This window comes from Cynocephalus volans, chromosome 2 (genome assembly GCF_027409185.1).
Source record: "Cynocephalus volans isolate mCynVol1 chromosome 2, mCynVol1.pri, whole genome shotgun sequence".
In the NCBI taxonomy this organism is placed as follows: domain Eukaryota; kingdom Metazoa; phylum Chordata; class Mammalia; order Dermoptera; family Cynocephalidae; genus Cynocephalus; species Cynocephalus volans.
The window spans coordinates 83,465,849-83,492,931 of record NC_084461.1 but is presented as its reverse complement, the minus strand read 5'-3'; the positions used below and the strand labels follow the sequence as shown (position 1 = coordinate 83,492,931).

At 39.0% G+C, this 27,083-nt stretch overlaps 1 protein-coding gene across 6 annotated transcripts in view; it reads right to left on the bottom strand.

The window, feature by feature from the left end:
* CAST (calpastatin) overlaps positions 1–26,111 on the bottom strand; it is a 112,048-nt gene extending 85,937 nt beyond the window's left edge. For 3 of the 6 annotated variants that reach the window (XM_063087027.1, XM_063087032.1, XM_063087028.1), the window contains exons 1-2: positions 25,855–26,110; positions 12,964–13,026 (exon numbers count right to left, since the gene is read on the bottom strand). In XM_063087027.1, coding sequence (XP_062943097.1) covers positions 12,964–13,026; positions 25,855–25,929 — 138 coding nt within the window. In that variant the 5' untranslated portion in view covers positions 25,930–26,110. Of the gene's footprint in view, positions 1–12,963; positions 13,027–25,195; positions 25,323–25,854 lie in introns of those variants that run through there. The other 3 variants (XM_063087029.1, XM_063087030.1, XM_063087031.1) reach the window with 2 other exon arrangements.
* Positions 26,112–27,083: the final 972 nt, after the last annotated feature.

The window sequence follows — 27,083 nt, the reverse complement described above, 5'->3', positions numbered from 1 at the left end:
CACACAGACTTCCTAACATGTGCTCATTCAGAAAACCAAAGACAGTAATATGTTATCACTGCTAAGGCAAGAAATAGTTTATTCCACAATTTTTTAAACACTGTACCACTGCAAGGAATTACTTCCTTTTAACCACTGGGTGTCCCCTGAACTATACAGTTAACATTCAGGCAGATATCACCATATCATATCTAACAAATATTTCAGCAACCTCTCTTTGTAGCTAGTAGTAAGAACACTCAGTATATTTTAAATTCATTAGTCATTCAGCTTTCTATTTCATTATTCAGTGAAATAAATGTATGATTTCAGACTTTACTGAATCTACTTGCTATATTAAGAAAGTAAGCAGGAAAAAATTGAGTGACAAAATTACATCCAAAGAAGCAATTTTCATCCCAAGTACTAAGTTAGAACAAAATTGGAATGCCAATATGAAATCATTTTAGTTCTGTTTCCTATAAGGGAAATGTTTTTCTTCAAAACTGTATTTTCAGATTTCAGAGTGATATTTTTCTGGAATGTACTAAAGTCCAAAAATTCTGCTCCTTGAGCTCAAATTAGATCATCCAGGAACCAGAAGCTTGATTTGCAAAAGAGAGAGCCCAGGGATGCCGACCTTAATGTGAATAAACAACCAGGAAGTTTAGAGTATGAATGATTAGATAAATATATTTTTAGAATTCACTTGTGAGTTCTTTTGAAATAATGCCTTTCTCGTTTGATATTGTTTGATTAATAAGTGAATCCATATTTACCTAAAAACTGACAGGCAGTAGTACCAAACAATCCAAGAAATCTATAACATGTGGAGCATCTATTCACAATGACAGAGACTATCTTTGACCAAACTCTAGTCAGGCTCCTCTTAGCTCTTTTTCAACCAGGCCTCAACTTTTGGACTTCCATGCTTATCTCTGAATTGTCCAATTTCAGCAAGAATCTTGTAAGCCCACTTTTTCACCCCATCCTTGATATCTGATTAGGTCCCTCATCCTTTACCATTCTCCAGGTGATATCTGGTCACCCTGGCCTGTCTTCAGCAAGAATCCTATTAGGTCAGTTTAGCCAGAATCTTCATCATCCCTGATGTTTCCTCTTAATAATTTTCTATTCACTGACCCCTCACCCTGCTCCATGGCTGTAAGTCCCCACTTTTCCTTATTGTATTCAGAGTTAAGTCCAATCTCTCTTCTCTACTGCAAAACCCCATTGTAGTGGTCCCTACACCTATAGTCATGGTCCTCAATAAAGTCTGACTCACTGATCTATAACAAGTGTCATAAATAATTTTTTCTTTAACAATTATGGTGGCATGATTTGGATAGGATCAAATTCATCACTCTCACCCCGGGAAGCATTGTCAAATAAGAAGTGACTCTTAACCTTCCCTAGGTTACATTTACATGGGTAAAATTTGCTATTTTTGAAATTATATGAAGTTCACATAAATCTCTCAATACCCTCACTGTCTATGATATGTCCTGGTATAATATGTCATAATTTCAGTTAATATCTAAAATGTTGTATGCCAGAGAGATAACCAAATCTTTTTGTCCATTGTGCTATAATGAACTCTCACCAGATCTTTAGAAGCTGACAGGTTTATAAAACTGCTAACCCAAAATCAAGCAGAATAAGATACATGGGACTGAATTAACTGGTAAAGGATGATCACAGTTTTTGCTTGCAAACTTCGTTGGTTCCTTAATATTCTACTTTATGGATATAGGTAACCCTTTTCCCTTTTCTCTTAAGGTATGCATACTTGTAACAACTTAGATTATACTTTTATAAACAGAAATGTAACATTTATCTTTGCTCCCTACCTGATTCCCCCAAATTTGTAAAGTTATTGAATTTTCTTATTTCTGTGGCAATATAGTTATTTGTATAAGTTCAATAAAAATCTATTTTCCTTCTAACAGGACAAAATTGAAAAAATTGGTTATATTACCAAGCTTTGACTGAAATACCATATTTAAGAATGATGTACATAGAATACAATTTAAGGAACTGAGGTTGACTTTATAGAGCCAATGTTTACAAAGCCCTCTTAGACAAACCAGTCTGGTGCCTGGATTATAGGGTTCCCAGTCTTAAAGGTGAGTGAGGAAGATCATTTCCTGGCAGGCCCAAGAAGCTCAGTGTATCTTGGGAACTTTGAGAAGAAAGGAATTCACCAAATCTATTCGTAGTGAAGATGAAGTCTGGTGGCAAGTTCCTGGCTTAACTTCCAAGCCTCCAGAAGCTTTTGAAAGTATAATCCAAGATTTCTCATGTAAAGTTCCAGCAAAGCAAACTCAAAAAGGCCTATGTAGTCAATTATTTTTCTTGCTGCATTTATGTAAATAATCAGGCCAAATCTCATGACACCAAATATATTTTATAAACAAAAAGCAAAAGACTGGGGGGCAACCATACAGAGAAATTTTGTTTCAATAGAAAACTATAGCACACCCTTGTGGGTTCTCCATTCTTCTAGTTTCCTGTGATTATGGCCACAACTCCCCAAAATAATGGTTCCAATTTTTCTCCCTCTTCCTGATTTGGCATCACTGAGAACGAAAACTGCTGTTTTCCCAAATCCCTATAAACAGAAGTTGGACAACTTGATATAAACATCAAAGAAATCACTATAACAGATCACGTATGAGCAACTTTCATGTGTGATAGTGTGGGCCACTCAGAAAGTTCACCAGAAGACCAATGAACCCAGTGCCATCACCAAAGACATTCAAACTGCAAACCAGGAAATTCAGTGGATTGCCACCAGCATACTCACTCCACTATCTAAAGATGCTTCAAGCCCACATCTAGAAACCTTCTTGACTGGCTGCCCTCTGGATTCAGAAACTGGGTTTCCAACTATTAATTGATGTTTTATCTTATTTTCAAAGAAATTCCCCTCATTAAATTCCTGGCTGTTCACAGCATCCAGCAAATGTCCTCTACTACTACCAAGTCCCAAGAGACAGTTTAGCTGGTCCTTGATGAACAAAAGTTGGTCATCTGGTCAGTGAGGAATGGATTTATATCATTCAAAAGAAAGAAGCATGTCTCTTTGTTCCTTGAACAAGAGGGGATATTGACAAAGATTCTCTCCTTTACCAAACTCTAGTTCAAGCTCCACTGAGCTCTTTTTCAACTAGGCCTCAATTTTTGGACTTCCATATTCATCTCTGCACTTTTCCAGTTTTAGCAAGAATCCAGCTAAGTCACTCTACCTAGATCCCCCATCCTTGATATCTGTTCCCTCATCTTCCACCATCCCCCCGGTGATGTCTAATCACCCCGGCCTGCCTTCAACAAGAATCCTGCTAGGTCAGTTTAGCCAGAGTCCTCATTATCTCTGATGTTTCCTCTTAATAATTTTCCATCCACTGATCCCTCCACTACTCTTTGGCTGTAAATACCCACTCTGCCTTATTGTATTTGGAGTTAAATCCAATCTCTCTCCCTCACTGCAAAGTCCCATTGCAATGGTCCCTACAGCTGTAGCAATGGTCCTGAATAAAGTCTGCCTTACTGTTCATTATCAAGTATCATGAAAAATTTTTTTTACAGCACTGATAGGGTTTAGATATGTCATCTCCCCAAAGTTCATGCTGAAATCTGATCCCCAATTTGGCAATGCTGAGAGCAGTTGGGTCATGGGGGTGGATCCCTCGTGAATAGATTAATGCCCTCTCTGGCAAGGGGTGAGTTCTCTTTCTTTTAGTTCCTGGTGAAAGCTGGTTGTTTAAAGAACCCTGGCACCTCCCTCCCCCTTTCTCTTGCTTCCTCTTGCCATAGGATCTGCTTGTACCCACCGGCTGCCTGCCACTTTCCACCATGAGTAGAAGCAACCTGAGGCCTACATCAGATGCAGCTGTCCCAGAATCATGAGCTAAATAAACCTCTGTTCTTCATAAATTATCCAGTTTCAGCTATTCTACTATAGCAACACAAAAATGGACTACTACAGGTACTTACCTCTTTCTGTGTAAAGAAACACTGATTTCAGCTTCAATTTTTCTTTGCTTTATCTGCTATTTGTTAAATAAATCTGGGTACATTGGCAGAAGAGTTACCTATGCAGACTCTCTACTTACTCAGCATCTTCTCAATCATACCTGTGATATAATGGTTATTTCCTATTACTGTACAGAAACAGCTCAGCAGAGAACCAGCATCATCCCAATCTCCAGTGACAGGCCTTACCTCAGCCCTCATCATCCTGGAAATATGAGCCCCTTAGGCCCTCCTGACTCCCCACGTCTTCTGCCCTCCCACTGATGACTCTGCAGAATCCATCTTCCCCTACCGCTTTGGTTGCTTGCATGTTTTACTTGTTCACTGATTTCTTTTCACCTCCTACATGTGGGCATTATCAACATTTGCTTTTAGTTTCTCTCATCTCTCTGCACTCTTTTTTTCAATGATTTCAACCAAGAATGTTGGCAGTGAGGATTAGAAAGAGAGATAGAATGGGAGCTTGAGCAGTTTCAAAGGAAATATTTTAAAACAGTTTATGATGAAGAAGATCAAACTAATATGTGGTCTAAAAAGCAGTAATTAAATAGAGTGAAAGGAAAGAGGGAATAACCAAAGGGACAAGGGAATAGGATCAGTACCTGATTCCTCCAACCAAAGCCTCCCCATTGGCCCAGTGACTCTGAAACTGCAGCTCCTTAAGTTACTCCATAGCCCACTGTCCCCAGAATATAACAGAGCAGATTTGGATGGGGGAGAATAAAGGGGCATCATTTTTAAAAGAAAAAAGAAAGAAAGAAACGCTTGTATATGTCAGGCACTGTGCCATGCACTCCATAAGAATGATCACAGTTACTTAAAATGTGCTCAGAAGACCATTGGCAAAGAGAGGAATCACCTGCAGTGATCGATAAAAATACTTGATTCCTTGGTTCCACCTTAGATCTTCCAAATCAGAATCCCTAGGGATGAGGCTCATGAGTGTAAATTTTTCATACTATCTCTAGGTGATATTTAGACATGTTAAAACTTGAGTATTACAGCATTATTTCATGTAATGCATTGGAAAATGAATAATAGAGAGCTTTCAAATATGTTTTTAATGGTATTCTAAACATTTATGTTCTAAACATTTACTAAGAATTCTGTAGTAATGCTACTTGAAACATAAAAGATTTTATGATGTCAACTTGCCATGAAGTTTTGCTTTCACAAATGAAGTATTTATATAAGGCTGTAACAAGATATTATGTACATTGTTATATGGTAAAATACTGTTGACATATGACAAGAATCAAATACATTCAGTTTTTAGACAACACAGATATCTTGCTATGGGCATGACTTCAGGTTATCATCCCTTTTGAGCTAGTCATTCCATTATCTTTGAGAAACTAATAAAGATAAGAATAAAAAATATTAACTTTAACACAGAATATTTCTGGAATGACATTTAATCTATCTGTCCATCATTTTTCTAGGCCTTATGATCTCCTCTGAAGTCACTGAATTTAACCTTCATTCAATTCTTTCAATATTTTGTTAATATGTGATTCCAATTTTGTATGCCATGAGGTACAATCTTTTCAGAGACAATTTTGGTGAGATCTAAGATCTTATGTTACGAACCTCATAAATCCGAAGTATGATAATGAAGGCTATAAAATTTTATAGGGGCAAAGTGCTTAATTATTTTTTATTAGCCATTCCCTACCCAATGATATAACATTTTGTTTATCACAGATTCTTAATTCAAAGAATTAAGATATTGTTTCAATACCCTTCCTAAAAGGAGCATTCTTAGCTTCTGATAAAACAGTTCATTGAATGGTGATGCAGAAGGTCTCTACTTTCTAGCTATTGGTATATATTTCTGGGTGTTCCATGTAATTTTTTTAAAAAACAAAAGGACTACTAAGCTTAATGAACTATCAAATTTCCCTTCCTTTTTAATGGTAAAGGCTTTCCAATACATAATCAGCCAAAGAATTTGCGTCCTGTCCCAGCACATGGTTAGGAATAAATAAGGGCTCACCTTTATTGCCAAGCAAGCTCTCTTTGTTGGCCTAATAATAGTAGTGATAATAATAAAGTAGCATCAACAATAATGACAATAATAATGGCAGCTAACATTTATAGACCACTTTGTATGTTCCAGGCACTGTTCTAGACACTTCATATGAATGGTCTTGTTGTACTTCACATTAATTGTTATGTAGGAGCTACTATTAATCCCATTTTATAGATGAGAAAAGTACCCTTAGTAAGACAAAATAACTTGCCTAAGGACACACAGCTACGAAGTGGCAGAGCTGGGATTCAGATCCAGGCAGTCGGACTCCAAAGCCCACACTCAGCAAGTATAATGTGCTGCCTCCACGGACATCACAGACCCATGGCAGGTTAACTGGGTCATGAGTGTGGCTCTTCAAAGCTTCCACAGCAGGTGAGAAAGCAAGAAGCTCTGACTGTGGTCTCAGAGTGACAGAGATTTTGTTCTGAAATCTGCAAATTTTCTGAACTTCTCTCAGAATTCAACCTGAATATGTGTCTTAGGATAAATCAACTGTCTTAATGTATACATAAAGCCTGGTGCTTTAATTGCAGATTTTGAACTTAAATTCATGCACCACTCAAGAGGACCTATCTGATAATCTCCACATAAGAAAGTAATTTTAACATCTATGTAAACAAGTTTCACTCACAGGCAGACAAGCAGAGACCTAAATTATTTCATGTTGACTTACACATAAAAGAAGGCAAGTGTACCAGAAAAATTCCAGAAAAGAAGAGACATGGAATGCCCATAATTATTTTCTTCAGACTTGTAAACCTCAAGCCCCTCTGTTGAAACTCATGCAGAATTACACACAACTGATAGAACAGAGTCCAAAATGAAAAGCCATTTCACAGGTTAACCCCAGAAAAACAGAGTAGAGGAAACAATTCAAGAAGCTAAGCACTGTCATTAGGAGACAACTCAAAGATTTCCTGGTATAAAATATTCTCTCTAGCAGTTTCTATTTTCTCATTGCAGAAGAGGACAGAACTTTACTAAACACTAAATAAAGTCAACCAAGTACCAAAATCTAGGCAGAATCTCTAATCAAACTATATTGAAAAGCACAATTGGTGAACAACTTGTGTCATGGAGTTGGAAACAGAGCAAGCCTATAAACCTAAAAGTCACTTTCTCTCTTCTGAATGCTCACACACCATAGAGAAATGCAACCATCTGGAAAACCTAGTGGTCACACCCCTGTGGTGGGAGTCCTCCTTATGAGGCAACGTACCTTTATTCCCCATTAGCACCTCTTTCTAAAACCAAGTCAAAGATTACAAATCCTGGAAACTTACTAAGCAGAAATTGGGGTGGATTCAGTGGAGTGGGCAGGATGTGGCAGTGGCACTCTGGAGTAGTTGTTGGGCAAGCAGTTGTCATAAGGGGTCTTCTTGGGGGCAGAGGTGAGAAAAGCCCTATTAGCAGTACATGCTAAGGAGTGAAGCTCTTCTCTGCATTTCATTTCATACAGATGGTGTTGTGTACTGAATGAAAGTCCATTAGACAGTGGGGATTTTACCAGGAGTGTGCACATCTACCTGCCAAACAACTATAGATCTGAAGAGATTCAACCAGCATGGCCCAGAGAGAGAGCAGAGGTAAGAATGACATGCTCACAACTGCTGACAAGCTCCAGGAATACACAGAGCTCTACTCAAAATGAGTAAACAGAAAGAAAGAAATCTGGTCTCGCAAAAACACTACAGAGCATCATTGTCCTGAAGGCTGAAAGAGACAGATCTCATAAAATGCTACACTGCAAGGAGAAAATTTAGAAAAAAGTATGCAACCTTAATAGGAAACAAGATGGTCTTATGTCCATGAAACTGGAGTGGAGAGCGACAGATAGAAATGGGACGATAACAGAGTGAGACAAAAGGAGAGAGAAAGGAGATAAGAGAGGGCCACAAAGAAACCAAATACCAAAAACAAACAAACAAAAAATGTAATCCTGTATTGTGAGTTTCAAAGAGAGAATTTAGAAATAAAAATATGAGGACAAACTTTAAAAACGCTCCTGGAACGCAAATGTAAATATCTAAAAGACAAAACTGAGGCAGACGATGAATGAATGTGTAATCTCAGAATTACATGTACGTTTAAGAAGAAACAAGAGAAACTAAAATCAGAGCAATAATTAAAGAAACAATTAAATAACAGACATTCTGAGAAAAATTCATAAAGAGAAACATATATATAGGCACATCCTGGCACTTTTTAAAAAATTTTCAAGAACAAAAGAAAACAATCTTACAAGAACAAAGGCAAGAAAAACAAGCTTCCTAAAAATACATCAAAATTAGGCTGCCTCAGACATCTTCTCTATAGCACCAAAAGCCAGAAAATCATGAAGTAACACATATAGAATTTCGAAGAAACTGAGCTGTTACCCAAGAATGTTGTACAATTTTGTACTAATTGACTTTCTTATGTGAAGGCAACAGGAAAATATGCTTAGCGTCACACAGACTCAGAAAATCACCCTCCATACTCCCTCCCTGAAAAAAACTATCTTAAAAAATATTGTAGCCAATGAAGAAACAAGTAAACATTTAGAACTAAAAAATGAATTTTGGAAAACAGTTCAAAAGAATTTTGGAACTTCCCTTCCCATAGTTAGTTTAGCCGCCCAAGTCAGACACCCAGATGGAGTCTGTGTTGGCCGCTAGCGTCTGGATCTCCAAGTATGCCAGGTGGGTCTGCCCTGGGAACAGCTCTTCAGGTTTGCCTCTTTCTTGCCACTGGGATGTGAGCTTGTGCTTGTTATGACTCATAGTCCCTTAAAACAACGTTTGCTGCAGTACCCTTCTAAAGTTTGCTAATGACGGCTAAATCACTTGCAGGTGGGAACACCGTCCCAAATGACTTCTTGAACAAGATGTAAGTTTCCCCCCCCTCAAAAGCAGAGCACAAAATAATGACCAGATTAAATGCCAACGTACTTGAATAATCATTTTGTATGTATTTAATAACCACAGTACTGATGACCCTTTTTATAATTGGAAAAGATTTATCTGTCACAAGCATATTATTTATCATTTTTAGTCTAGTTAATGATATCTTGTTAATGATATTCCTTTGTTGTCTCTGCTTAAAAACCGGGATATGCAATGCTTCACTCAACATAATATATATTCATAGAAAAAACATGTAGGTAAATACATCAAGATGTAAATAGTGGGCATCTGTAGGTGCTAGAATTCTAGACAATGGCATTTTTTTTCTTTAAATTCTTTGGTATTTCCTAAATTTTTTTTCAATGACCGTGTTTTAGCTGTATGATCATTAAAAAGTACTAAAATCAGTATATATAATAATTGAGAATACATAACGTATTAAGAATATACACAAAATTTTGTAGCAGTAGTTACAACTAAGTGATAAGACTCTAGGTGATATTGTTTGCTTTTCACAAATACATATTACTTTTCTGATAAAAAAAGACTAACCTCATTAAAAGAAAAAAGTGTAAGAAAAATTTAAAAAATTTGAGTCATTTAATACTTAATTAATTCATTTTAGAACAAGGAAAGGTAAATACTGTGGAAAAGAATGCCACCAATGCTATTGTGGTAAGGAAAATGTATCAAATATCTTTTCCTTTAAGGTATAATTTCTATTCTCTTCTATTTGTATCTTCCTCATAAAAACATATCCATTATTAAATTTGAAGTTTTAAAATTGGCTCTGTGAGATCATGCCCATTTTATACTTTAAATTCCATTCCCCAGGACTTCACTGAAATATGTTGCTAAAATGCTCACACTCCCCCACTATGGCCAGATGTGTCAGTCGAATACTCTAAATAGATTTGATTGCAGGTTTGGAAAGACTTCTTTGTTTCACTGTATTCAAAGATGCTGATGTTAAAAGTTTTCTTTTTTTTTTAATTTTAATTTTTTGTTTTCCTGCTCTCTAGCTTTTTGGCTTGTTAGTCCATGAAACTTTTGGTCTTGTAATTCCTCTACATCTGAGAAGGACTTGAAAAAGTCATAATGACTGGAATAAACAAACAAACATAAATTCTCACCCTACTCTATCCTAAAGCATTTATATTGCAAATGTAACATGAAGAATAACATTTAAGTTGCAGCATTCTATTAAAATTGGGGCAGATGTCTTAGCATCACTTAATGGCTGTCTCTATAAATGTCATGTTCCAAAAAAAGTAAGAACTATTGACAAAAGTGAGGGAGAAAGAGCTCTGAAATTCACATGGCTGCATTCATTCCCATATATTTTTATATATGGCAATATAATGGTGGTTCTCAGCTAACCCTAATCATTTTTACTCCTGGTTATATCCTCCCAAAGTCCTCCTCTGTGTCCTTTTTTTTTTGTACCTCTAAATGAAATGCAGCAGAGTAATAGAGAAGAAAAAACTGACAAAAAGTACCCCTAAGAATAGAACACAGTTTTTTAAACTGACTTTGTCTCAAAATTTCAAAGGCCTTGTTTTGTCCTCAGAGGCCTAACCAGTATATCTGCATGTGCTTGGGGACAATAAGGTATTTAACCTTCAGGGGTATGTGCTAGTTTGAAAATGAATTATCAAAACCCAAACTAAGCTTTTTGATCTCATTTCTTGTTCAACAGAGCAGGAGGTAAGAAAACATTTGAGAGAAAGAATCATTTTTGGAAGTCTTTGGTAATTTTGAGAAGTGAGAAGGAAGAAGGATGGTAACCAACCATGTATGGTAGGCAGGGCAGATAACAAATCCAGATTGTACATAGTTTTATAATCATCAGCATAAAGACAAAAATAATGCCTAATGTAGGACAGTTTCCTTGAACTCTCTCCAGGGCCACAATATCTCACCAATAATTTATTTGCACATGATATAAAAAATTAGAGACCCTTTGAGGATAGACTATTTTGGAAATACACCTTGACTATCAAGTCACCCACCCCCATGCTTGTCCTCCCTGGAAAATAACTAGATATGGGCAGAATTTAATGAGAGAGTGAAGCTCTCTGAACATCTTCTGGTTGTGAGTGCTGCCCAATTCATGAATAGTTCTTTGCTCAAATAAACTTTGTTAAATTCATTTTGTCTAAAGCCATGATTCAAGTCATGTGAGCAGGGCAAAACCTCTGTTGCCTCTTCGCTTCTGCTGGATGGGGCAGAACAGACAAATATGCACAGGCTCTGGCAGAAGGGCAGGAGTTGTAAATACGAATTTCCTAGCGATGTTATGAAACAATGTCAGAATTATTTGAATTGCCAAGAGTGAGAAGAAAAACCCATTCTTCCTCTTCTTGTGGCAGATGATCAGCCTTTCAACTTCAAAATCAAAGTACAATCTGCCTCTACAGATATAAAAATCTCGAATTCTTCCCTGGTGGCATTTGTAACAGGGCTTCTTAGCAGTGTTTTTAAGCCTTTTATAAATATGGAGATATGGTGCTTTATAATCCTGACATTATAAAAAGACTTAACTCTGTGCTAGTAGTTGTTGCCTAAACCAATAATGCCTGTACGGTCAAGATGTAATATTTAAGCTTCCAACTTATTACATAATGGGCCAGAATGACTATATAAGAACTAGCTTAGTATTCATTTGACTGTATTGGAAAAGAAGATTTCCTTTTTACGTAAGTAGTTTAATCTTGGTTAATATTAATAGAGAATTGCATACAAAAACATTTCCTAGTCTGGAGAATAAAGAAATAGTATAGTTTTCAAATAGGAAGTATTCACTATTTGCCTAAATAATTAATTTGGTAGATAACTTATCTGAGCATATATTTAAAGGGTAAGGTTGATAAAGGAATGAAATGTAGGTAGATTTTCATTCTAGTAAAAGGGAAAAAATTTTTTTTTTTCAAAAGGAAATTTACTTTTAATAATTTAACCAAGAAACAGCATAAAATCTTAATATATGTTTACTTTTGCTTTTTATTTTTAAAGAAATATTTGCCTTCCATTGGTATAAAAAATTTACTACAAATATGCTTGGTAAAATAATAACCTAAATTATATTTTCATGGGTATTGGTAATGAAAACAATGGTAGAAAGTTGATGAGTAAACTTTAGTGCAGAATGCATAACAGGTTCTAGCCATAACAGCTTTGTTACATATTGAATATTTTGAAACTGCAGAGAATAAGCAGGAAGATGAACTAAATTTTCATAAACATCTGTTTAATGTCGATAATATAGAGAAAAATAAAATGATCACTTTATGCTTTCTACATTTCCATATATTTTTCAGGACCTGGCTATATGACTTGTACAAGTTGGAAATGACACAATTTCTGCTGCATGAAAATGAATATATCTATTGATGTTTAATAAAAAGCAGCTAAAGGGAGACAAATCCAGTACCCTTTTGAAGGACAGAACTTTCACATGACCCTTTCATAGAGAAACAGGTCAGTGTTGACAGTGCACATAATGGTGCATCATTCAGTGAAAGGAGAAATTCACAGGCTCAACAAAAATCCATCTCAAAGTGGGGGTTCTAGTATTTCCATAGAATCGATGCAAAATAAAAATAGTTCTCTCTTCCTTTTGTTTGCAAACTGGAATGACTGGTTAATCTAGGTCATCACTGTCCTCCTTTCATGGCATCCTCTCATGAAAAAAGATTTCGTTTTTCACTCAGCCTTTCGATTCCCTTCTACATCTGCCTGCCATGTTTGCCAACAAAACAATTGAGATTCACCAATTCCGATAAGTGAAACACTCTAAACAACCTGAGCTCTATTTCTAAATGGAAACTATTTCTAAAGCTTCCTTTCCCAGGAACATTTTATTTTTTATTTATCCTTAATGATTTCCTCTTATGTTCTTGAATTGAATTTTAGTTAAAACTAAATTTGCCAATATTTCAGTAGGAGCTCTTTGCTACATCATTACTTAATGTTTCAAGACAAAATTCGTAGTTTAAAAGCAAGAGAAAATGAAAACCCAGAACTTACCTCATCTGATCCTTTCTTTTCTCCTGGTTTGGAAGGTGATCCACTGGTTTTTTCATTGACATGCTGTAAAATATTTCAAAAAGATAATGTTTAATAAAGGGAAATAATATAATATAATAGTGACGTTAATCTCAAAAGGCTAAATTCATAAACTTTAAAACGAGGACCCCTCTAATCAGTCTCCTGAGAAATTCTGCGTCAATGTAGGTGGCTTTCAAAAATCAAGGGATGCTACAGACATTCATTTGGGATCCAGAAAGTCAGTCTGTAATTAACCAGATGCAGAGCTGATGGGGATGCCAAGGCGGCATGTCGTCTCCTCCAAAATGCCTCATGGGATTTTAAAGCCCAGATTGCTAGAATGGGAGACATCTGATTCATCATGAAGATGAGATCTCTAAGGACCATGTTGTGTCTGAAGCCATACTTAAAAGCCTCTATTCAGTATGGACTCAAGGGTCCTCCACAGACTTCCAAGTCACCCATCACTTTCCAACAGCTTGGGAATTCCCTATAGTTCTTTCATCTGAGTATTCACCAAGGCAGAAAGGTAAAACTTAAAGGGGAAAGACCACACCTACAATTTCTCCTATTTATTATGGCTTTAGGATTTTATTACATCTAAAAGCAGAATTATTTTTCTTAATATGACTCTGGGGATGAATGCAAGTATCTTTACATGGTGCATAAAAGCTTCAAGTAGATTACATGCTCATTTGTCTGGGTGAAAGATAAAATAAGCCATAAGTTTGCTGAATTTTTTTTTTTTTTGAGAAATTTTAAAAAGTCCTTAAATAGGGGTACAAAGAAATATTTCATTTCTTACACACTGTGGGATGTGTAAGAAAATGGGAAATGGGAACCAAATATGAGAAAATAAAAGCTCATCATTGGATTTAATGCCAGTCATCCTAGGTTAAGCCAAAATATAAAATACTATTATGTTCCCTAGAGCAGAATCACAACCTGGATACGTAGGTCAATGAAATTATTTGAATTAAGAAGAGAGATAATAGCAGTAATAGTAATAGTAATAATTCATATCATTATTATTTACAAGGCACTTTCATATACATTCTTATTTGTTACAAAAAAAGAGGCTCATGCAGTTTTAAGAATCAGAAAATTAAGAATAATAGTTACTTGGTGTTTCTCACAAGAACATGTAACTAGTAAAAGGAAAAAGTTCACAAAGTACGTTTTCTACCTTAGAATTGATTGTTTGCCACTATACCATGCTAAATAGAATTAGTTAATATTCCCTTTAATCATATCAACGGGTATGCTACTAAAAAACGGCCAAGGAATGCCAGAACATGTGGCTGAAATCTTTCCTTAATAGTTCTTTGTATGAACAACTAGCAATACATCACTTTTATGAATGTATAATTCTTCCCAGGAAGAAACAGTCTCATGGATTGGAGATCCATTGGAGACTGGAATCCACCAAAAAGCAGCCAGGCTTTCAATAGCTTGGTGAATGAAATCCCCTACAGGGCTTGCTTTCTTGTATGTCCTAGCCAAGGTTTTGTTTGTCCATATTTAACGGCAATCAGTATTGAGTGATTAGTGAATCTTGGGGGAAAAAAGGAACCATTTTAAAGCCCACATATCTATCAGTGCTGGATGGTAATCGATAAATATTAGAATAAGTAGTGAGCAAAAGATCTGTAAAGGCCAGAGTGGCGGGAAAACATTATCTCTTTTAAAGCAAATAAGAAAGCCATTAGCCTGAGGTTGTTGCTGTATTTAGAACCCTTACATAAGCAAATTGGAACTTAACTTGGAGGCATTTCTTGTAACTGATTTAGAATTAAGCAAAACAAAACAAAACAAATGATCCTCAAACAATAACAAACAGCCAACCAGCTGATTGGTCCTATAACTAGGAACCTCCCATCAGACCATACCAAATTAAGGCAAACACCTAGCTGTAACAGTCAAGTAATTTCTTTACATCCACATTCAGCCTATAAAAGCTTGCTGCTCATGCTGCTGGAGCAGAGATCTCTGAACCTCTCCCAAGTTTAAGTGCTGCCCAATTAATAAACCATCTTTGTTCAGATAAACTCTGCTAAATTTATTTGCCTAAAGTTTTTTTTTAATATCTCTAAAAAAATTATTCAACATTTGGAGATAGTATTTGATAACGACAGATCTACAAAGAAAGAGGTTTACCAAATCTGTCTACTTCCAGAGCTGATCATTTTAGAACCATGAAATCACATTCATTTATTATCTGCAATTCCATATTTTGTTCAGATTAGATAAAATAAATAACAGCAACAATATCTTTTACTAAGTATTACACCAGTGTTTCCTGTTTTGAGTGCCTCATGACTTCTCGTGAGGTATTGTTATTCCATTTTACAAATGCAAAAAGTTAAAAAGGCAACTTGTTCCGCCGAGCTCGTGGCGCACTCGGGAGAGTGAGGCGCTGGGAGCACAGCGACGCTTCCGCCGCGGTTCGGATCCTATATAGAAATGGCCGGTGCATTCACTGGCTGAGTGCCGGTCACGGAAAAAAAAAAAAAAAAAAAGATAAAAAGGCAACTTGTTCTTGCCTTTTTTGTTGTTGTTTTTGCTCTTGCAAGTTTCCATGCTCTCCACCCAGTTCCAGTCTGCTGCCTCTTCATGTGGCAAATACATATCATGATTTATTATCCCACACTAAATGTGTATACAGCCTTTTCTTCCTTAAGATATAGGTATATGGAAAATTTCTTTTACAAAATTTGTAAGAATTGTTTCCTGGTGGTGCTTCAAAATTATAGCACTCAACATTAAGCAACATCATCAGTTGTTTCCATTGAAATGCTCAAAATCCCTCAAAATTATGAAGGTTCCAAACAATAGGTTGGGAGGAATATACATAATGAATGATTTTAAAATGTTGAGTTATAATGACAATTTAAAAATTATATATTGTAAGTCTTGGTATTTTGTGATTTCTAAAGAAATATTTGCTCTTAATAGAAAGCTTTTTTACAATACACAAAAGTATAATGATATAAATAAAAATTACATACTCAAATGCAAACTTTTTTTAGAACTTCATGAATTACATTTTTCATGTTTTTTAACCTAGCTTTTGATTATAAATTTTTTTCAGAAAAACATTCAGAAAAAGTGAAAGAATAATACAAAGAGTGTCCATCATTCCACCGCTTAGACTCAACAACTATTGTTGCTGTATTTTGCCATGTTTGCATATACAGAGAGAGAAGGAGAGATCTACATATACCTGTATTTGAAAGTTAATTGCAGACATCCTGAAACTTTAACCCTAAACATTTCACCATGTATCTCCTTAAATTGAGTACATTTCCCCATATAAACCTAACACCGTTATCACCCTAGGAAATTAAGAAGAATTCCCTAATACCATTCAATTTCTAGTAATTAGCAACTTTATAAATTAACCATTGCCCCGTTCATTTCTTGGGGCTTATTCAATATTCAGCAGTCCACTAATGATGTAAAAACCAGTTATACCTTTTCAGGGAGAGAGATTCAAAATGTCTGATTTTTTAATTCATGGAATAATTGAGCATTTTTCATATAATTGACTGGGTGGAATGAAATACTTGGGAATGATATATGTCAAATTCAATCCAGCTCAAGAACCTACAGTGAGTCTTCCTAAGAGCAAAGATAGAAAAGTTTGCTAAACCTGGCTACATGTACCCAGTGGGGTAGGGTGAGGTGAGAAGAGCATGGAGCAGAGAAGGAGTGATAGCTCATGAAAGAGAACTGAACACAAAACTAATGAATCCTATATGAGGGAAAGGCAGCTAACACCTCCTAAGTACCTACTCTGTGCTATGCCCAGGGCTAGGCATTTCCCCACATGGTCTCCTTGGCTCCCCAGAGCAACTCCACAGGACGTACACTGTCACCTTGTTTTATGGATAAGCAAACTGAGGATCTGAAAGGTGATGTCCTCCTTGGTCAGACCAGTCAGGATTATAGTATGTGGGCCAGAGACTAGGCTTTTCTAGATCAAGTTAAAAGCTAGCTGGGATCTGTGATTCTCATCAAGAAAGTCTTTAGAGCAATGCAGTGCCCTAAAATGAAAACAAAACATACAAACAAAAAAACTAACAAAAAGCAACAAAAACAAACAAAACAAAACAAAAACCCTTCTTATTCTGAAACTGGTTTGTTTTATAAAATTAGTCAAACACACAGTACTTATGAATTCCATCCTGTATTAGCTGGAGAGGAGGCCACAGACAGCAAAAGCAGGACAGAATGCCAGCCCCAAAGCAGTAAAGAACTTCACTGGGAGAAGTAAGGCCTCAGATGACAGGAAACTCCATGAGGGCTAAGATGAAGAATACAGGTGGTTTGTGCTACAGGAGATAAGGCAGGGAAAAAGTCAGATAAAGGGCTTTCCTGTCTTCCCACAAGAGGAAATAATTTTCCAAACTGTTTCACCCCAGGTATCATCACATATTTAGCAAGTCATGCTGTCCTTTGTCCTCATCCTAGGAGGCAGCATTCATTCATATGAGGCCACAGAGAACCCATAAACCTGTGAGGATAACAATAAGAGCAAAGAGCAATAGGCTTGGAGCCTGAGCTCTCACCCAGCTACAGACTTCTGCTAGTGCGAGGCCTTGGCTTTGGGGCATTTGGGCACCCTCCCTATTTTTACCCAGATATACACAGATACACAGGTATGGTAATGTGTCACACCAAATAGGATAAAACAAACTTCTACACATATAACAGGAGAAAGAAGACAGAAAAACAGCCTCTGACAGTCTAAGTGCAGCTTGAAAAGAATGCCAGATGACAATGTGCTTCTGAAATGCTTTATTTTTTTTTTTTATTTTAAAGGTATAGGGTTTCTTCTAGGGGGAGACAGAAACATTCTAAGATAAAATTGTGGTGATGGTTGCACCATCCTGTGAATATACTAAAAAATATTGTATTGTATGCTTGAATGGGTGAATGATATGAATTGTGAGTTACAGCTGAGTAAAGTTGCTGAAGAAAACAGTAAAGGTTATTTGAAAACTTGAAAATTTTCTTCTTCAACTTGGAGACAAGGCCATAGACATCGATATTAGCCTGTCAAGGGGCAACTGTAGCAAAATCGTGAAGCAGTAAAAGGTTATCTTGGTGCTCTCTGGACTTTCCTAGTGCAGGCAGTTCCAGGGCCCTCCCGTGGATCAGAAAGCCTTCAGGTTAGCAGTGAGGTCCATCCTTCAGCTTATGTCACCAGCACCTGGGGGGGCTTTTGGATACACCCCTGCCAGAGCACAGGGATATAGATTTAATGTGAATAGAGTGGGGCTTGGGCATGGATATATTTTTCTAAAATTCGCCAGCAGATTCTAATATGCAGCCAGGACTGGGAACCACTGGTTTGGAGGAGAGATTTGTGGGCTCCACAGCAGGAAGTGGAAGTTTCTGCTGCTCAAACCACCCACTGAGTGGGCACCCAGGGGGAGGTTCCCAGGGTCAGGCAGGCTGGTGCAGCTCTGGGCGCATCCCGGGTAAACCCTGAGCTCAGTGAAGGAGCACAGTGCCCTATATCCACACCAGCGTTTGCTGTCTAATTCTGGGCCTTGCCTTATTAATGACATCATATCTTCATATCTGCATATTAGTCTCCATTTTCTCAGTAAAGCAAACAAATTAGCACTTTATTGTATACTTTTTTGCTTACTGATTACTACATAAATGTATATCTTGCCTTCCCATCCACATGGTAAATTATATGTACTTCAAAAAGTTCATGGAAAAATAGAATTAAGAGATAATACAAATCTTTCCACAAAGTTTTTGAAGACCCCTCGTATTTGGTTTTTTTCAGTTGTGTGGTAGGACTGTGTCAAATAATATCTGATTGAATGACTGCATTTCCACAAAGCTCTGAGCATTCCCTGAGAATTATTTTACTCTTTTCAGATCCGCAAACTAGAGAAAGAGGCTGAGAAAATAGTTTGAAAAATTGAGACAAAGTACAAATTGGTATACCCTGCAAAATCTCTTAAACTCTATCCTTGTATATATTCTACTTGCTAAAACAAGACTGTTCAGCTAACAAGCAGAAGGACCAAGGTGGAAAGCTGGTTTTGCTTCAAAACACTCTCCCTGGGTGCAGATCTGGAGCCTGTCACCTACCGGTGGATTTTTTGCCCTATTCCTGCTCTGTTGGTATTGCAGGGGATCTGTGCAAGCTGCATTTCTCTTGATGGATGGCCTCAAGCTGGGTCTGGCCAATGGGAGGCACTGGCAGGAGACTGGAGGTGGGGTGGGTGCTATTTCTCCTCTTCCCTCTGTCTCTGGGGGCCTCTCCAGTAGCATCTCCTGCAGGCCAGGCCAGCTGTGGCTCCAGCTTCCACAGGGTGACCCTCCTCCTCTGTCCCTCCAGCCTAGGGATGGTAGCAGCCCCCTGCAATTTCTAATCTCTGGGTCGCTTAACCCTCACGGGCTGGCTTCCCAGCCTTTCCTGTTACCTGGGTAACCAACTCCCTACATTCCTTTTGTTTTAAACACTCAGAGTCATTTCTGTCTCTTAGTTGACTGTGATAAACTCTGATAGGACAGAAAGAGCATGGATTTGCAATGCTATGTGATCTTGGACAAATAATTTAACCTTTCAGTTTCTCCTAGTAAAAACAGAGTACCTATCCCAGGGGCTGGTGTATTTATGAAAAGAGCCGATGTTAATGAGGAATGTGGCCCATTGTCTAGTTCATTGGAAGAATACAATCAAAGTTATTCCACTCTCTTTTTTTCCCCCTGGCATCAGTCTATTATGGCGAATTATGAGACAGTGAAATGAATGGGAGAAATAAGCAAGGATTTGAAGGTTTCATTTTCTAAGGCTATAAACATTAGAGTAGAAGAATTTAGTTTTTCATTTTCCCTGAAATACAAAGGAGCCAGGTTCACCTGATAAGTTTTTACTTAGTACTTTGTCTATCTCATGACTTTATTATATTTGTCTCACATTTCCAAATTATACCTAAGAAAATAAACTACACAGGAATAGAGAATTCATTTTCCCAACGATCTACAGCAAGTTGGTTACTGGAATGATACTTAAATTTAAAATTCGTGTGTGTGTGTGTGTGTGTGTGTGTGTGTGTGTGTGTGTGTGTGTGTGTGTGTGTGTGTGTGTGTGTGTGTGTGTATTGACAGGTGTGGGAATTGGATAGATAAACAAGATTGGTGCATTGTGGATTACTGATGCCAGCTGATTGGTGTTTGGGGTGCTCATTATATTCTTTCTTCTTCTATGTAAATGTAAAAACGCTTCTACTAAAAAGTTTTGAAAAATGTGGAATCCCCTTATCTCAAGAATATCTGTCTCCCTAGAGTGAGACGAAGGCAAAACCCTAGCTATTTTACTTAGTTTTAATACTGAAAATTCCAAACTCATAGAGAAGGCTAGTGCGAGAGGCAGGGTTTATTTATAAAAAAAAAAAAATCAGTGTGTGCCTACTTTAAGCTAGGTGTTGTAGGGAAGACGATTATTATAGAAACTAAGAAAATGAAAGGTCTAGCTTTCAATACATGATATCCTTCTACTCCTCTAAATATATTTATAATCAAATTATATGAATAACTTTCTTTGCAATTCTCTTATAAAAGATACAGCATGTGTATTAAGGATTAACTGCATAGCTATAATTCTAAAATTCCTGTTTCATTGAGCCCCAAGTGTGTTTTCTGCTAACATTTTAAGATTCCAGTGGATATTCCAAGATGAAACTGTAAAGGCACACACTATTTTTGTCTAGTTTTCAGGAGTAGCATTGATTTCTTAACTGTCATGGATTAGCTTGTGGGATCCACCCGCACTGAGGCTTTTTGAATTTTCTCTCAGTCAAAGGAGATGTCATAAGAATTTAAATAGTTACTTTGTTGTCATTTCAGCAGTCATTATGATATAGTTTTGTCTATAAGAAATGCAAGAGAAGGCCAGGCATGAACCACCCACCAATTATTATGTCCACAGCTTTCTGCATGGAACCTGACGCATAGTAGCTGGACAGTAAACAACTGTGAACACCTTTGATCTTTACCAATTCACTCTTGTGTTCCATGAGATTTTATAGTCAGAATGAATTCCATACATTTTCAGGAAACTAACTATAGACCCTTTTTCCTCTGGAGTTAACTGACTCTCCCATCTAAGGAGATAACTTACATAAATAGTGGTCATTGGATGGAGTAGTTTTTGCACTTTTCTTAACTGGAAGACATTTGAAATACATTTGCTCCTTTATGGTAGCCGTAAAGCTTTCTGGTTAGGTTTCAATGAAGAGAAAATCAGACAACTTGAAGAACAGAATGTTAGTATCCCACTAACAGGATTTCCATCTTAAAAATAACTCAAGAAAAAAACAAAACATGGTCTGCTTACAATAGTCTTGTATCTGCTGAGGAAACCTACTCAGAACTAATTACCCATCTATCCACCTTGGAATCTCAGATGACCACCCACTGTTCCCACCCCCAGAGGGATGGGAACATCATTCTTTAAAAAGCACTTGTAGAATATAATTAACTTTCTGGGAAGTGTTTAAACTGATTAAAGAACAATATCAGATGAAGCAAACTAATTCAGGGATTGCTGGCCAAGAGAAGTAAGTTGTATTTGACCTCTGCATTCCACTGTCCTAAAGCCTGTGCCCTTTTTGCAGACCCCACAATTTTGCCTTCCTTACTCCTAAAATTCAGTACAGCCAAATAGTCTGTCCTGACATAGAAGACTTGCGACACTCTTCCCAGGCTGGCGTCTCAAAAGACTGAGCTCCTTGATCATGCTGCCACTGGGCCCATGGGTCTAATTAGGCTAAGAAAACCTTTAATTAACATGGCCTAATAGAATCAATTTATGACTCAGGAATGTGATTACTGGGGTAACCTAAATTTATTCTTCATGCTTGGTCATTACAATGATCATCAGGTGTTCTTCAAATCTAGCTTTTCAAAGTTTTGTGTCTGTGTGTTTTACTACAACCACACAATTCTTCAGAAGATAAAACCAATAATATTGATGGAAATGTGGAAATATACATTGTAATGTTTCACAGACTAGCTTTATAGGTGTCATGCTCTTAAACAAACATATCTTAGATACACCTTTTAATTATTTTATTTTATTCTGCTTAAATTTTGAAAGTTAGATCATTCACAACCTTTTTCATTATCTAAAGGATTCCACTGAAGATATTTTAATTGTAAGATGTGCCATAAGTATTCTCAGATGTGTGTATATGTCTATGCTTATAGACATACACATACATACATAAATCTATATTAATTTATCTATATTATACACATGTATTACTTATATAAATATGTGCATATACAATATATACAATATATACAATATGAACACATGCTGGATCCATGGGTCTAATATACTGCATATATTGTATTTTATATGTATATATGTTATAAACTGGCCATATGGACCTTTGGAGGACTTATGGGTGGACTTTTGGGAAATCTCTGAAGTCCCTGAAACTTTATGGGAAATTGTATTTGTGTATGTATGTATTTTGTTGTGGGAAACAGTCCATAATTTCCATTTGATTCTCAAAATGGTCTATGATTACTCTCCCACCACCAAAATAAATAACAGGAAGTTTAGAGCTGTACTGTCCAACACTATAGCCACTAGCCACTTGTGGCTATTAAACACTTGCAATGTGACAAGTGCGAACTGAGATGTTCCATAAGTGTAAAATACACATTGGATTTTGGAGAATTAATATGAAAAAGAGAATGTAAAATATCTCAATGGTTGTACATCGATTAAATTTTGAAATAATATCTGGGATATAGTGTGTTAAATAAAATACATTATTAGCATTAAGATCACCTGTTTCTTTTTGCGTTTGTTAATGTGGTTAGTAGGAAATTTAAGATTACATAGGTGGCTCATGCTATATTTCTACTGGACAGCATTCATACGGAAAAAATTAAAGCTTGAGACGCAGGAAGCACCTGGGGCTCCTGAGCTGGGGCAGTGGGGGGCTGAGGGCTTCAGCCACACCCACCTGACATTTGCATCCAGCAGCAACAACCAATCCGCTGCTGAAAGGCCCCTGGTCTCCCCTGCCAAAATGAGGGGAGTGCCATGGACCTCAATCACACAGCCCCTTCTTCCTTGTCCCCCCACCCTATTTCCCTCCATCTTCCCCTCCCCTCTCCCTCCACAACTGCTCCTCAACAACATCTTAGACTAAGGTATGGAGCTGGGGGAAGCGGAACCCAGCCGCAACTAGGTAAAGAGCACACCCAAAACACCATCCATGCAGGTAGGCCAGCATAGCCACCGCAAATGCCATGGCTGCCACAAAAGCGGCTAGTGTCTATAGCAGCAGTCACAGCCATAGCACGTCAGACTCTCAACAGCATTGAGGCACCAGTGGAAACCAAAAAAAAAAAAGAAGAAGAAGAGATCCTCTCTCTCCACAAAGCACACTCCAGAATAATTGAAGAAACTTCTGATTTACAATAAAATAGGAGGACTTGATCACACCTGTCTCAATACTGGACAGATCATCTAGGCAACAAACCAACAGAGGAACAGTTAATCTAACAGATGGAGAGAACAAATCTATGGTTATTAGAGCGGGGGGGTGGGGGGATTGGATAAGAATAAGTATGATTTGTAACAATTAATGTGATAATAAAAAAGTAACCTAAAAACATTAAAAAATTAAAGCTTGATCACAGACATGTTGCTGATTCTAGAAGGCTCCTACTAGCAAAAAGTTTTTCTAATAGTTCCAAAATTGGATTTTAAGAGAGGTTTTAGCAAAAAATGACAGACTATGCCTAAACATAACATAAACAGGACTATGCCTAAACTGTTTCATCCAAGTAGCTCAGAATAATTTCCTTTAGGGAATCATGGGTTTGGAAGGAAAAATCTGATGTCAACTCTGAACCACTAACATCCATATTTGCAGGTAATTCACATGGTGCATTTTGATAAGAACCTAAGGACAATAATGGTTCAAAGCAAACTTTGGTTCTTAGCACATCAATAAAATGCTTCATTTAAAAAGCCTAGAAAATGTAATGGAAAACACTTATGAAGAAATATCTCAAATCAGAATTCCCAATCATTAAAAGAATATTTTATATGGCATCTTGATTTATGAATCTAATTAGTCCTCATTAATTTTTATGTAGTGCATATCACTCCTATTTTACAGATGTGGAGACAGGTTCAAAAAGGTTGACCCGCTGCCATGTGGGAAGAAGTATTCGTTGCTGTTCTCCACTGTGTACTCGGAGGCTAGTACATTTTCTGGCACATGGTAGATGCTCAATAAATGTCCCTCGGCTGATAAGTAACAGTTTCCTGATTCCAGCATAAGGTTTCTAGTTCCAAAGACTGTCTAATTACAACATCTTTGTTTTTCCCAATACCACATGCAGAGAGAGAGAGGTATACCTAATTTTTTGAAATTCTCATCATAAAGCAATGGGACATAAATGTTTTGGATCTCTCTGTGAACAAAACTTTTGTGGGTTTTTTTTTTTTTTTTTTTTTTTTGGAAAGCAGTCTGATGTTAAATCATGCTTCCTGGTTCCAAAACATTAGAAGTGCGAGCTTGCCAGGATCTAAAACCTGACTGGTAGGGCAGATGCACTCAACAAATTGAACGTATCTGTCCCTCACCCAAAGTACACAGCATCTCTCCTCCCCGCCCCCCACACACACCGACACGCACACACACACGCATACACAATGGTCTTGATCTCAATTGCTCCTGTTTCTTAGTGTTTCAGGTTTTCTCCTTGGCCCCCACCCCGGCTGCCTCTCCTCCTTTGCGTTGGAGAAGGTATGTCCAACAACCTTCTTATAAAGTTTTAAGCTTTACTTAGGGTTTAAAAACAAACCCTAGACCTGAGCTCCTGCGAGCTGCGTCCGAGTTCACCGAGGTATCCTCCTCCAGGGACGGAATTCCTCCAGGAACAGTCCCTGTTCCACTTGAGATCGCGGGCTGAGCCTGCTGCATCTGCTCTCACGGACGCGCGCGCCCGGGCGCGCTCGCACATACCACAGGAGGGTGAGTCCTCGGCCTCACTGGGAGCCTAACCTGAAGGTCTGAGACGAGGTCGCACCCGGTCCCCACCCCTCCCAGCCAATCCTCGGACAAAAGTTCGTCCACACGGTCAGAAGAGCAAAGTAAGCACACTCCCTTCCCGGTCCTGCCCAGGCACGACCGCTCCCATTTACCGTCTTGTACCACCAGCTTGCGAACGCCATGGCGACAACCGGCTTGCTCCGATCCCCTCGGCGGAGGATCCGGCGAGGGCGCGGGGTGCTGCGCTGGAAGCGCCGAATTCACACTCTTCCTAGCCCACCCGGCTGGCACTGGGCTCTGACGTCCCGCAGCTGCCAGGTGGGAAGGCATTTGGAGGTGGGGCCCGAAGCAGGCCCCGCCCCCACCGTCCCGGCCCCGTCCCGCCTGGTTTGGCTCCGGGCTTGTCAGGGAAGAGGTGTCATTTCTCCAGGCAGCCACGCCCTGCGGCCCGGACTTTATACGATGACAGGATTCCGCTGTCCAGTGAAAGACCCCCCTCATTCTGGGGGTCCTGAATGAACTTCATTCCCCCTTCATCCCCATCCTCATTTCACCCACGTCTCACCAGCCAACTTTTCTCGACCCGCTCCCCTCCCCGTAGCTGGCCGGCGCTAAGTCCAACGCACTTGACCCAGGCCCGGGAATCCCCAGCCGCTTCCACTGAGCCCCGAGCTCTTTCTCTGCCCAGGAAGGGGCGCACGGAGGATCAGGCCGGGCAGGCCCGGCAACGCCCAGGGAAAGCGGCCCGCAGCTCCGGGACCCGGGTCCCTCCATTGCCCAGCGCAGCTGCTCAGACAGGAGCGCCACTCACCTCCTGGGTGTGGTGGGCCGCCGCGGCGCGCCGGGGCCGCGGGGAGGCGGCGGGCTTCTGGCCCGGCTGGGACATGGCTAGGCCGCGGCGGGCGCTGCCTCCGGGAAGGCGCAGTCGAGACTGCAAGGGAGGCCCGGGCGGGGAGCTCTGGAGGGAGGGAGGGAGGGAGCGAGGGGCAGGCGAGCGCGCCCGTGAGGCAGCTTTTCCGACCCAGCCCCAAGCCCGCGCCCAGGCTGCCCCTTGCCCCGCTGGGCCCTCCCCTTCCTGCCCGCTGCTGGCTGCGCCCCTCGCTGTAGCTGTCCCGGGCTCCCCGTCTGAAACCTAACACCTTCCACCGCCGGTCTTCACCAGTGACCCTCCCGGCCCCCCAGGACTGCTGGGTTCCCGTGGGTCAGAAGGGGGCGGAGGGAGGCTAGAGGTTGCGGGGTTCGTCCTTCGACTTGCCCTGATGTTATCTTGCAGTTGTGCAACCGGTGAGCGGGACCCGGGCGTGGCCTCCCTGAGAATCTCGAGAATTCGACACCTTTTCTGCGATCTGCCCTGGTTTAGCTGAGAGAATTTGCCAACTCAAATCTGGCCCAAGCCTGGACTGTCTAGATAAGGAAGTCGATCACAAAAACATACTGGTCTGTGTGTGTACGTGGGTGCACGCACTGTGTATGCTCTGTGCCATCTTACCTTCGGGGGGGGGGGGCAATTTTGAAAGTTTAATAATATGTTATGGGGCGGAGGCTGTAGGTGCCAGTCCAAATCGGAGAACAGTCCCGAATTTAAACCCGTATAGCGCTTCTGCAGTCTAGCAGCTTTTGTTTCTGAGGCTGGATTGCTTTTGTCTCGGACTCATCTTAAAGGGCACTTCCTGGTTTGGGGCTGGAAGTGAAATTTACCCAGCCTTACTAGAAAAGGCTCATCAGCAGAGACTGTTAGCCGCGGTTGCTGCTGGTTCATGATCAGACCTGACAGAAAAACCTGTTACTCTGCAATAGCGTTATTTTGGGATGTGGGGTCACGGCTCTCTCTGGTGTTGTTAGACCGTTGAAGAGAGAGAAGCCAGTTTATAGGTATCTTTGTCTTGCTATATGGAGCTTGGCAGCATGGAATTCTGATTTACCCCCTACCCCTTCAATTTTAGGAATTCTGACTTTCCCTTCCTCAAAGGATAGGCTAGCAGCATTCTTCATTGGGGGAAAGGGAGGAAGATTTAAATGCATTTTCTCTTAAAGCGTTCT